Consider the following 12,924-nt stretch of genomic DNA (forward strand, 5'->3'; position numbering starts at 1 on the left):
CTGCATGTTCTGCAATATTGCATGAACCTTAAAGCGGTACTTGACAAAACATTTGAACTGACTACACCACGTGGGCTAAAAACCCTATTGTGATAAGATTTTACTATAGTTTATCTGTGATTTCTATTTGTAAGCTTTGCGGCTCACGGAATGAGTGCTGGATAGGAAAGAAAACGAAAAGAAAAAATGAAAAGAAAAAATGAAAAAGAAAAAAGAAAAAGGTTTTGTGCGTTGTGAGAAAAAGGATTTCCACAATTTTCAGTTCTTGCATGCTTGTGGTGTAAATTGTATTTGTGAGCGCTTTGAAGCACATAAAGACAACGTAGCATACTTCAGCAATGCAGGTTTAAAGCGAAGATTGATGGAGGTGCTGCAAGGTTAGAGTATGAGGTTTTTAAATTATGACAAGGATTTTACCTTTAGTTGCACAAAATATGCAAAAGAATGTATTCATCACTGAAGGAGACCTCTAAATACAGCAGCTTCATAACTATTGTACGTAGAAAATGTTATCAGCAAATAAGTTGAGAAATTAAACCGACTGACTATAAGATTTTAGTCTCAGATTTGAAGCATTAAGAGTTTCTCGCAAAATTTAAAATGATTTCTCCACGTATTTTGTGGATATTGCTGATGACGTGTTCCTCGTGGAAAGGAGTGATGACCTTGGATAGAGAAGCGTGTGTGCCAATACGATTATCACCGAACCAGCAGGACACGTTACCAGATGTGGAAACGTTAAGAATTCAAAGAGGATTACCTGGAAAAGCTGGAGGAATTGGGCCAGTTGGACCCCAGGGAGCTCAAGGACCCAGAGGACTACCCGGAACTTGTGCTTGTGATCCGAGCGAAATTGCTCAAATACATGGTAAGTTCGAAAAATTGAATTTCATATTTATTAAACAATAACTGAAGTATTTAAACCGAATAACTTCAACTGCACGGTTATATTGATGACAGCCCAAGAAATAACCTTGTTTGTGATAAATTAGTGTCTATATGTTAATCGAATGGAAAATCGTCATTTCTTGTTATGGGAAATGCAAATGTTTGTAGTCTTCGGATTTTGACTCGTTCAAACTATATAAGATCATGCATGTTTAAATCTTTTCAAACCATTTTCAAAAATTAAAAAACTATATAAAAGGACTTGTGTTTTATCTTCTTAGTTTTCCTGGGAAATATAACCGCAAAGCTCGAAAGTTTGATTGCATTGCATCATTACGCTCTAAAAGGTTGGTCGTACTTTAAATATAATATTTTATAAAAATATTTTATTACTGTCGTAAGTTTCTTTTACATTTCTTTTAGACGTATTATTATAGCTAAGAGACAAGAGTATTTTTTAAGGGTTGGAATTTATTCGTATCCTATAACCACACTTTAGTCTTTCCAATTTATTCGTTAAACGTCGCCATTTTGTTTTAACGCTTAAAGAGCTGATTAAGTGTTCACATACTCTTTGAAATTTGAAACAATTTAAAAGAGCATCACCTATATTCCTCACTGTATTATGGTTTATTTCCTGCCATGATATCATTTGTGCCTTTTTATCGTTTTTATTGCCAAGTTAAAATACATAATGGAAATATATTTAGTCGATCAATGCGACCACATGCCATGTAAAAATGGAGGAACTTGTATCAACGATGGAAACTCGTATATATGCAACTGCACTGATGGATATGAGGGACATGACTGCTCCATAAGTAAATAGTTTTCGCAATAAAAACATAAACAAGTTTATTTGAATTGACTTTAGTGATACTTTTCGTGACGACTCATTGATGATAAAAATTGTTTACAAATTATTTGTATAGCTCGGTTTATAAAAAATCGCATTATTTTGCGCAGGAATCCAGTGCGTGGTGCCGTCGGCGCCCAACAACGGAACGATCTCTCGAGAAAGTGGTCAGCTGGTTCCTTATAAGGAAAACATTACATACAGATGCAACAATAGACACGTGGTGGCGTATGAAGTGAATAACTTTCTAGTTGCAACTTGTCAGGAAACTAAACAATGGACAAAAGATACTCCAGTGTGTGTGGGTAGGTCTTTTAACTGACTTTAAATTTTTTTTTTACAAACAACAAGTCTAAATTTTACATCTGTTTTTATTAAACTTGTTAAAATTTTCAGTTGATGATTGTAATCCCGACTCATGCTCTGGAAGAGGAACTTGCATAACTCAAATCGGTCGAACATATTGTGAATGTGATGAAGGATACGAAGGAAGCGATTGTTCAGTTCAAAGTGAACTTTCCTAAATCAAACTCAACGATTATTGCAATAAATTCAAAAAAATTGTGATTATGACGTAATAGTGAGCTCAGAATTCAACTCATAATAGAAACTGTTTGTAGATAATCCGTGTCATCTATCTCCCTGCGATCAAAGAGGAGTTTGCGTGTGGAAAGAAGATGTGAACTACACCTGCCGATGTCTCGCTGGATATCAAGGAAAAAACTGCGAGACAATTATCGGTTTGTAAATTTCCTTCAAATAAATAAAAACCGAGATATGGGTTCGGTGATTTTCGTTTCAAAAAAATGCAAACTTAAGATTTTTTATTATGCGCTAGTCGAATATGCTTTTTCAAAATTATTTAGTAAGAACTATTATATTTATATTGATTTTTAAAACCATTTAGGTTATACCTTTATTTAACTCATGTTTAACTCATTTTTGTAATTTCAGCAAGTAATTGTGTACGAGCTGTTGGTATGGAGGACGGCAGGGTAGGAAATAACGATATTACCGCCTCACGGTCACTTAATAGCGCTAACTCACCGCATAAAGCCCGATTGAGACAAACTGGAGGTTGGCTGTCACAACGTCGACGTAAATGAGCAACTAGATAAAGTTTTCATTGTGACTTGACAAACTGCCGCAGTTACCAAATGTTGTTGTAATAATTTTGAATAATTTTTTTTCTGAACACAGAAATATATTATATATTGTTCGAAAATTTTGCTTTGACATTTATGCATTTTATACGTTTTTATTAAAACTCTTTTACTTTAGATCGACGTATGTAGAAGGAGAATGATTTGCCCACATTTTTTTTATAGTTATCTTACTTGTTTGTTAGCTCGGCGCGATGAATGGCTTCAAGTAGATTTAAAAACATCTACCACTGTTGTCGCTGTTGCAACACAAGGTTATTCAACTGGTTCATATTTGACGACAAGTTACAAAATAGCGCATGGCTTCACCGAGAACGATTTGCAGATTATACAAAACAATCAAGGACAAGATTTGGTAAGTTCATTCTTGTGGTTGCTAAATGATTGTTTCAGAGAGTTGACCGCAACAAAAACTAAATGACGTAAGCACCTATGCATAACTAAGTTAACTGTTAGTGTTCATGAAATGTTACGCGAATGGAACAGAAGCAATCCAGCGTCTCTGGATCGTTCATTGAAACTATGGTAGCAATTTTAACTATTAGCGTTTTAAGTACTATATAAGCATTCCAGGTTGATGTATTGCAAACTTTTGTGCTTATATATTTTATCCAGTTAAATTTTTGAAATTATTAGTCAGCATTCTCTTGCAGATTTTTCAAGGCAACCGGGACTACAATAGCGTCGTTAGAAACAATTTTCCGGCTCCAGTGACCGCGAGATATTTCCGACTCCTTGTACAAACATGGAGAGACCCTAGATACGCAGCCCTTCGTGTAGAATACTATACCTGTTAACAGTTAAGAATTTCTGCAAAACTTTTCAATGAATATTTGTCATCTGCTATTGAATCTTTCCTCTATGTACCGTGTAAAATTGTTTGCAATCTCATAATTTGTATTATTCACAAGGAAAGTTACTACTGTACGGAACAATTAACATGCACATACTAAACATGCTAGCTCTTGATATTGTGCTATGTGAGCATGCAGTGCAAACGTTCGATTTAAGTGGTTGTGAGTATATAGCTGCATATGTCCAGGGCAATATTAAAGGAGTTGAGTTGTTTTGTAACTTCAGAATTTGTGACAAAGTTATCAGGGATTGGTCCATGCGGCTAAAGAATAAAAAATTGATAAATCTTTAAAGGACATAAAATTGGGAAAACGCAGCACTCTTAAAATTAACATGTCTTGAGAAACCTTGTCTGCAGAATGTTAGAGAAATTAAGCTTGATAAATTAATTATATCAAATTTCCTCCTGGGTGTGCGCATTGACCTCACTGCAGCGGTGGCTTTAGGTTTGGTTGGGAAAATAATTTTTTTTCTGAAGGTTTTAGAAAGTTGCAAACATATTGCAAAAAAATATTTCTATGTTTAACAAGTTAAGCTAAATAATACCTCGTATCTTTGCGAATTCAATTACTACAAACATAGAAAAAATATTTCGTAATTTCTCACTTTCCGTAAATTAGTATCGCCTTACTCGGTTTCCTTTTTCCGTAAATTAGTGTTGTTTTGGTCTTGGCATAATGTTTTAAATCACGTGACCGTTTAAGCATTATTAAAAAGTTTGTTACCAAGCAAATAACAGCGGAAAAGCTTTAAAGCATAAACAATCGCCAACAATTCATTTCTGGTCGTAAAATAGTTCCGTTCGCCTTTAACGATCGATTGTCATAAACAAACATTTGTTCGCCGCCATCAACTTCCTGAGATAAGACTCAACCAACGGCGACACTGAAGCGTCGGTGTCGAAAATAAAAGCTTTATTAAAATCGGAGTAGCTTGAAACAGGTGAGCTTATTAAAACACGTTCTAGCACTCGCCGATCCAGAAAAACGTTTTTCCGATATCAGTAAGTTTATGTAGAGCTGCTGCAATCAGTGCATAAAGTCTTGAATGAATTTTTTCCATAGTAAGAAGTCAATCCAACATAACGTCTAACGTGTATGACGGACAGCGGATATGGCCACTCCGTTACAACGCGAGCCTTGTCCGGAACGCATTTTATGCCCTATTGGAACACCACGTGGTCAAAAAATGTGAACCTTGATGTAAAACAACGTAAATTTCTCCGGTGTTAAACAACGTACATTATTATAGGGGCTTAAGAGTGAAGCGCGCAACTTTAAACCGTTCCAGAATTAATTCAGCCTATCCAGGTGTTCTTCAAACGTACAACCAAGCACAATTATGTCATCGAAATTGGTTAAAACGCCGTTCCCCTCCACGCCATTATTCGCATAAGGCGCTGAAAACTGGTAGTAGAGTTATTCGACCCCTTAGGCCAAGACTTCTCAAACCTTTTGGACATTTCCTTGCGACCCCTTGAAGGGGTAGCCTACATGTTAAAGATATTAAAACAATAAACGCCCAATTACAAATCTCAGGTGGTATTTTGTCTCTGGCAAAATCATACAAGAGCACACAATCCACCGAAGTACAGTGACTGTAGCCTGCAGCAATAAAAGAATCTCGTAATGGAAACAGTAAAGCGAATAAAAAATTAGCAAAAAACAATTCAATTTATAAAAATTAAATTTGTTTCACGACCCCAAAATTACATTGTGTGACCCCAAACGCGGTCGCGACCCACAGTTTGAGAAGCTCTGCCGTAAGCAATAAATTGAATTCAAAACGACCGACATGGCTTGTGAAGGTCGTAACCTTGCGCGATGGGTCTTATTCATGGTGTCCGCCAATACTCTTGACTTCAAGCAGAAAAGTATTTACAACCCACAAACTCGTCGAGACTATCGTTAATGCTACAGTCCAGGAAACTATTTTTCTTGGCTATTTTATTTACCTGGCGGTAGTCGACACAAAATCGCGTCACACCTGCTTCCTACTTCACCAACACAATTGGACTGGACCAAAGCGACTTCAAGGTGCTTATTAGGTCTTCTTTATGCATGTCTTTGATAATATCTTCCACATGTATTTTCTGCTGAAATCCCGTCCGCCCTGCGTCTGTCGCGTTGGATTGGCGCCCTGTATCTATAACATGGTGAATAAGTTTAGTGCAGCCAGGATTGTTTTTCCAAAGTGAAAACGCAGTTTGGTGTTTTTTTTTAAGCTGCTAAAACCGCTTGTGTTTCCTTGCCAGACAGTCCATCGTTGAAGTTAACGTCACCTTGTATCTTACGTGCCAGTGATCAGGATTATTTTGCAGAGCCTTCGCGATTACAGTAGGTTAAACTGTTCACTGCATAAACACATCCGTAACCGATATAACTGCAGTACTTTCGAATAAGATTCTCAATCAAGGCACATAATTGCCGGGCACTTTGTAAGCCATGTTACTTATTACAGAGATCGGGAAAACGGTGGCACCTCGCGTACCTTTGGGTATTGTAACGCTGCCATCACTAAAGTTTGCCAGCAACACTGGAACACGTGCATCCAAAGCAGTCACACTACAACTAGCTATAAAATTCCATACTTAGCTCTAAATAAGCCGAAAAGGATAAACATATTCTCTATGGACGTCGTTGTTGAGTTTAGTCGACACGCTGATCTCGGAAGAAGGCGGAACGACTACGATCGCTGTCACAAAGATCTCGTTGCATTTCGTGACGAGCGGCCGTTTTAGCAGAGGAACTTCAGCTTCGCCTATAGACATGCTCATAAAAGTATAGCACAAAGCTCAATGATGGAACCGAAGAAGATCAAGCCTGATTGTAAGATCAAGCACTATATTGGAACAAACAAAATGATCAACATTACAGGTAAAAGACCCAAGTGTGAACGAGACTTTACCTTTACCTTCAATGACGAAGTCGCTGCTGTCAGCTCGGACAAAATGCGTTTCTTCTGGTCATGCTGACATGGGTACTTTTACAACGGAGTTAAAATCATCCCAAAACAATTTCTTGATGAGAGACACGCTGGCACCAGTATCTACCAAGGCACATATTACTTTGTAGTGGCCTGGGTGGCATATTTAATACCATTATATCATTCTTGGGAAAGTGTTTGCCAGTTATTGATTGAAGTCTTGTTTATTGATAATACTGCAATTGTCGTTTAATATTTGGAAACTTGCTCTAAATAACTTCATGTGAAAACGCCGTTTAGTACGTTACCAGGTGATTTCAAAACGCCCTAGTTTTAACTGAATGTAATCCCCATTTACCAACGCTTTATTTTTATCGTTCGCACGTTCTGATATGTTCGTGTATTTTATGTCGGATATTTCCGCTCACATCGCTCCGCTTTATAAACTCAAACTTCTACGCGAGTAACCGCTCAGACGGAGAGATACAAAGTCGTACGAATGTATTACGTTAGTCGTGTTAATTGCAATTCTTTAGACCTGTTTTAAACGGTGATTACTAAGTTTGTGATTGTGTGTAATATTCGGAATCTGTACAGTTCCTACAATAAAGGACCGTTTCTGATAAACTGCTATCTGTAATAACGTAAGAGCTTTCGGCTAACAAGAGGTTAGAGAATTCTAACCGCACGCAACCACGGAGTCTTGCTAAGGCTCTTGATCACAATGGAGATTGCTTTAAGCATATCTGCTGCCTTCCCAAGTCTCAGTGAAGAAAAGAAAGAAAAAGGCTGGGGTTTTTAGTGGCCCACAAATAAGGAAGCTGCTCAGAGATCCAAACTTTACAGTATCAATGAACACAGTTAAAGCAAGGGCTTGGAATGCTTTTTCTTTAGTTGTTAGTAACTTTTTTGGCAACAGAAGGGCAGAGAACTATCGAGACCTCTTAAAAGAAATGTTATCCAGCATGCAAGAGATGAAATGCAATATGAGCATAAAGCTACATTTTCTGAAAAATCATTTATATTACTTTTCTGAAAACCTTGGGGACTTCAGTGAAGAATAAGGTGAGCGCTTTCACTAAGACATTAGAGTTATATGAAAGAGCGCTACCAAGGCCGATGGGACTGCCACATGATTGCAAATTACTGCTGGAACTTGAAGAGAGAAAATTACACCACTACCCATAAACGAAAACCATTAAAACGAAAATTTTCGAGCTCTAAAAGATTGTGCATTTCTGTATCATTACATTGATTCTTCAACGGCTAGTTTCTAGTGATGTTTTTTAAATGATTTCGAGGCTTTGTGTTCGTGTTTTGCTTGATTAAACGTTCCAGCAGTTCTGATTAAAACAACCTCTACATTTCAAGGTAGTTTCTGATTTGCGGTATTATTTATAATGAACATATATATTATCTCAAAAACGTGATGTGATAGAAAAAAAATAATGCCAGATGCGGATTCAGCGCCCCAAAATTAGATAAAAAAGACTCAAACACAGTCTGCCGCAAAAACCGTGTTGACCAGATAATATAAACAAGTTTATTTGAATCGACTTTTGTGATACTTTTGGTGACGACGCATTGGTGATAAAAGTTGTTTACAATTTATTTGTATAGTTCGGATTATAAAAAATCGCATTATTTTGCTCAGGAATCCAGTGCGTGGTGCCGTCGGCGCCCAACAACGGAACGATCTCTCGAGAAAGTGGTCAGCTGGTTCCTTATAAGGAAAACATTACATACAGATGCAACAATAGACACGTGGTGGCGTATGAAGTGAATAATTTTCTAGTTGCAACTTGTCAGCAAAATAAACAATGGACAAAAGATACTCCAGTGTGCGTGGGTAGGTCTTTTAACTGACTTTAAATTTTTTTTTTACAAACAACAAGTCTAAATTTTACATCTGTTTTTATTAAACTTGTTAAAATTTTCAGTTGATGATTGTAATCCCGACTCATGCTCTGGAAGAGGAACTTGCATAACTCAAATCGGTCGAACATATTGTGAATGTGATGAAGGATACGAAGGAAGCGATTGTTCAGTTCAAAGTGAACTTTCCTAAATCAAACTCGACGATTATTGCAATAACTTCAAAAAAATTGTGATTATGACGTAATAGTGAGCTCAGAATTCAACTCATAATAGAAACTGTTTGTAGATAATCCGTGTGATCTATCTCCCTGCGGTCAAAGAGGAGTTTGCGTGTGGAAAGAAGATGTGAACTACACCTGCCGATGTCTCACTGGATATGATGGGAAAAACTGCGAGACAATTATCGGTTTGTAAATTTCCTTCAAATAAATAAAAACCGAGATATGGGTTCGGTGATTTTCGTTTCAAAAAAATGCAAACTTAAGATTTTTTATTATGCGCTAGTCGAATATGCTTTTTCAAAATTATTTAGTAAGAACTATTATATTTATATTGATTTTTAAAACCATTTAGGTTATACCTTTATTTAACTCATGTTTAACTCATTTTTGTAATTTCAGCAAGTAATTGTGTACGAGCTGTTGGTATGGAGGACGGCAGGGTAGGAAATAACGATATTACCGCCTCACTGTCACTTAATAGCGCTAACTCACCGCATAAAGCCCGATTGAGACAAACTGGAGGTTGGCTGTCACAACGTCGACGTAAATGAGCAACTAGATAAAGTTTTCATTGTGACTTGACAAACTGCCGCAGTTACCAAATGTTGTTGTAATAATTTTGAATAATTTTTTTTCCGAACACAGAAATATATTATATATTGTTCGAAAATTTTGCTTTGACATTTATGCATTTTATACGTTTTTATTAAAAATCTTTTACTTTAGATCGACGTATGTAGAAGGAGAATGATTTGCCCACATTTTTTTTATAGTTATCTTACTTGTTTGTTAGCTCGGCGCGATGAATGGCTTCAAGTAGATTTAAAAACATCTACCACTGTTGTCGCTGTTGCAACACAAGGTTATTCAACTGGTTCATATTTGACGACAAGTTACAAAATAGCGCATGGCTTCACCGAGAACGATTTGCAGATTATACAAAACAATCAAGGACAAGATTTGGTAAGTTCATTCTTGTGGTTGCTAAATGATTGTTTCAGAGAGTTGACCGCAACAAAAACTAAATTAAGTAAGCACCTATGCATAACTAAGTTAACTGTTAGTGTTCATGAAATGTTACGCGAATGGAACAGAAGCAATCCAGCGTCTCTGGATCGTTCATTGAAACTATGGTAGCAATTTTAACTATTAGCGTTTTAAGTACTATATAAGCATTCCAGGTTGATGTATTGCAAACTTTTGTGCTTATATATTTTATCCAGTTAAATTTTTGAAATTATTAGTCAGCATTCTCTTGCAGATTTTTCAAGGCAACCGGGACTACAATAGCGTCGTTAGAAACAATTTTCCGGCTCCAGTGACCGCGAGATATTTCCGACTCCTTGTACAAACATGGAGAGACCCTAGATACGCAGCCCTTCGTGTAGAATACTATACCTGTTAACAGTTAAGAATTTCTGCAAAACTTTTCAATGAATATTTGTCATCTGCTATTGAATCTTTCCTCTATGTACCGTGTAAAATTGTTTGCAATCTCATAATTTGTATTATTCACAAGGAAAGTTACTACTGTACGGAACAATTAACATGCACATACTAAACATGCTAGCTCTTGATATTGTGCTATGTGAGCATGCAGTGCAAACGTTCGATTTAAGTGGTTGTGAGTATATAGCTGCATATGTCCAGGGCAATATTAAAGGAGTTGAGTTGTTTTGTAACTTCAGAATTTGTGACAAAGTTATCAGGGATTGGTCCATGCTGCTAAAGAATAAAAAATTGACAAATCTTTAAAGGACATAAAATTGGGAAAACGCAGCACTCTTAAAATTAACATGTCTTGAGAAACCTTGTCTGCAGAATGTTAGAAAAATTAAGCTTGATAAATTAATTATATCAAATTTCCTCCTGTGTGTGCGCATTGACCTCACTGCAGCGGTGGCTTTAGGTTTGGTTGGGAAAATAATTTTTTTTCTGAAGGTTTTAGAAAGTTGCAAACATATTGCAACAAATCATTTCTATGTTTAACAAGTTAAGCTAAATAATACCTCGTATCTTTGCGAATTAAATTACTACAAACATAGAAAAAATATTTCGTAATTTCTCACTTTCCGTAAATTAGTATCGCCTTACTCGGTTTCCTCTTTCCGTAAATTAGTGTTGTTTTGGTCTTGGCATGATGTTTTAAATCACGTGACCGTTTAAGCATTATTAAAAAGTTTGTTACCAAGCAAATAGCAGCGGAAAAGCTTTGAAGCATAAACAATCGCCAACAATTCATTTCTGGTCGTAGAATAGTTCCGTTCGCCTTTAATGATCGATTGTCATAACTCATAAGTAAACATTTGTGCGCCGCCATCAACTTCCTGAGATAAGATTCAACCAACGGCGACACTGAAGCGTCGGTGTCGAAAATAAAAGCTTTATTAAAATCGGAGTAGCTTGAAACAGGTGAGCTTATTAAAACACGTTCTAGCACTCGCCGGTCCAGAAACACGTTTTTCCTGTATCAGTAAGTTTATGTAGAGATGCTGCAATTAGTGCATAAAGTCTTTACTGAATTTTTTCTATAGTAAGAAGTCAATCCAACATAACGTCTAACGTGTATGACGGACAGCGGATATGGCCACTCCGTTACAACGCGAGCCTTGTCTGGATCGCATTTTATGCCCTATTGGGACACCACGTGATCAAAAAATGTGAACCTTGAAGTAAAACAACGCACATTTCGTAGGCTTAAGAGTGAAGCGCGTAACTTTAAACCGTTCCAGAATTAATTCAGCCTATCCAGGTGTTCTTCAAACGTACAACCATACACAATTATGTCATCGAAATTAGTTAAGACGCCGTTCCCCTCCACGCCATTATTCGCATAAGGCGCTGAAAAATGGTAGTAGAGTTATTCACCCCCTTAGGCCAAGACTTCTCAAACCTTTTGGTTCTGCGACCTCATTATAGAAACGAATTTCTATGCGACCCCTTAAGGCAGGGGTTCCCAACCGGTGGTACGCGTACCACTAGTGGTACGCGGGAGCTTTTCAGGTGGTACGCGAGCAGCTCTCCGTTGCATGCGATATACAGCATAGTAGTATAACAATTTAATTTTGAGTTGCTAAAATATGCGAACAACCCTTTTATTTCTTTCCGTACTAAATTCTCTGCACTCAGTAAGCTACTTTTGTCGATCTTGCTCCCTGCTGTCATTGTTATTAATACAATGCTGCTGTGCGAATACTGGATCAAATTAGTTGTTTTGAAAATAGTGGTACGTGTTGACAATCCGTGGTGGCTAAGTGGTACGAGAACATAAAAAGGTTGGGAACCCCTGCCTTAAGGGGTAGCCTACATGTTAAAGATATTAAGACAATAAACGCCCAATTACAAATCTCATGTGGTATTTTGTCTCTAGCAAAATCATACAAGAGCACACAATCCACCGAAGTACAGTGACTGTAGCCTGCAGTAATAAAATAATCTCGTAATGGAAACAGTAAAGCGAATAAAAAATTGACAAAAAACAATTCAATTTTCGCGACCCACAGTTTGAGAAGCTCTGCCGTAAGCAATAAATTGTATTCGAAACGACCGACATGGCTTGTGAAGGCCGTAACCTTGCGCGATGGGTCTTATTCATTGGTATCCGCCAATACTCTTGACTTCAAGCAGAGAAATATTTACAACCCACAAACTCGTCGACACTATCGTTAATGCTACAGTTCAGGAAACTATTTTTCTTGACTTTTTTATTTACCTGATGGTAGTCGATACAAATTCGCGTCACACCTGCTTTCTTCTTCACCAACACCATTGGACTGGACCAAAGCGACTTCAAGGTGCTTATTAGGTCTTCTTTATGCATGTCTTTGATAATATCTTACACATGTATTTTCTGCTGAAATCCCGTCCGCCCTGCGTCTGTCGCGTTGGATTGGCGCCTTGTATCTATAACATGGTGAATAAATTCAGTGCAGCCAAGATTGTTTTTCTAAACTGAAAAGGCACTTTGGTGTTTTTTTAACTGCTAAAACCGCTTGTGTTTGCTTGCCAGACAGCTCCTCGTTAAAGTTGAACTCACCTTGTATCTTATGTGCCAGTGTTCAGGATTATTTTGCAGAGTACAGTACAGTACAGTAGGTTAAACTGTTCACTGCATAAACACATCCGTAACCGATATAAC

General features: G+C 37.2%; 2 protein-coding genes across 2 annotated transcripts; both read left to right on the forward strand.

Annotated features, from left to right (window-relative positions):
- Window positions 1-566: 566 nt before the first annotated feature.
- On the forward strand, window positions 567-3,986 carry LOC143462912 (EGF-like repeat and discoidin I-like domain-containing protein 3). Its single transcript, XM_076961228.1, has 9 exons — window positions 567-868; window positions 1,170-1,235; window positions 1,599-1,709; window positions 1,855-2,049; window positions 2,141-2,254; window positions 2,365-2,484; window positions 2,699-2,842; window positions 3,093-3,262; window positions 3,561-3,986. The coding sequence occupies exons 1-9, from the start codon at window positions 601-603 to the stop codon at window positions 3,702-3,704; spliced, it is 1,332 nt and encodes a 443-aa protein (XP_076817343.1). The 5' UTR covers window positions 567-600; the 3' UTR covers window positions 3,705-3,986.
- Window positions 3,987-6,562: 2,576 nt separating this feature from the next.
- LOC143462180 (lactadherin-like) lies at window positions 6,563-10,462 on the forward strand. The gene is made up of 7 exons (XM_076960234.1): window positions 6,563-6,638; window positions 8,342-8,536; window positions 8,628-8,741; window positions 8,852-8,971; window positions 9,186-9,329; window positions 9,580-9,749; window positions 10,048-10,462. Exons 1-7 carry the CDS (start codon window positions 6,563-6,565, stop codon window positions 10,189-10,191), a joined length of 963 nt encoding a protein of 320 aa, XP_076816349.1. The 3' UTR covers window positions 10,192-10,462.
- The last annotated feature ends 2,462 nt before the right edge of the window (window positions 10,463-12,924 follow it).

This window comes from Clavelina lepadiformis, chromosome 6, assembly GCF_947623445.1.
Source record: "Clavelina lepadiformis chromosome 6, kaClaLepa1.1, whole genome shotgun sequence".
Lineage (NCBI taxonomy): Eukaryota > Metazoa > Chordata > Ascidiacea > Aplousobranchia > Clavelinidae > Clavelina > Clavelina lepadiformis.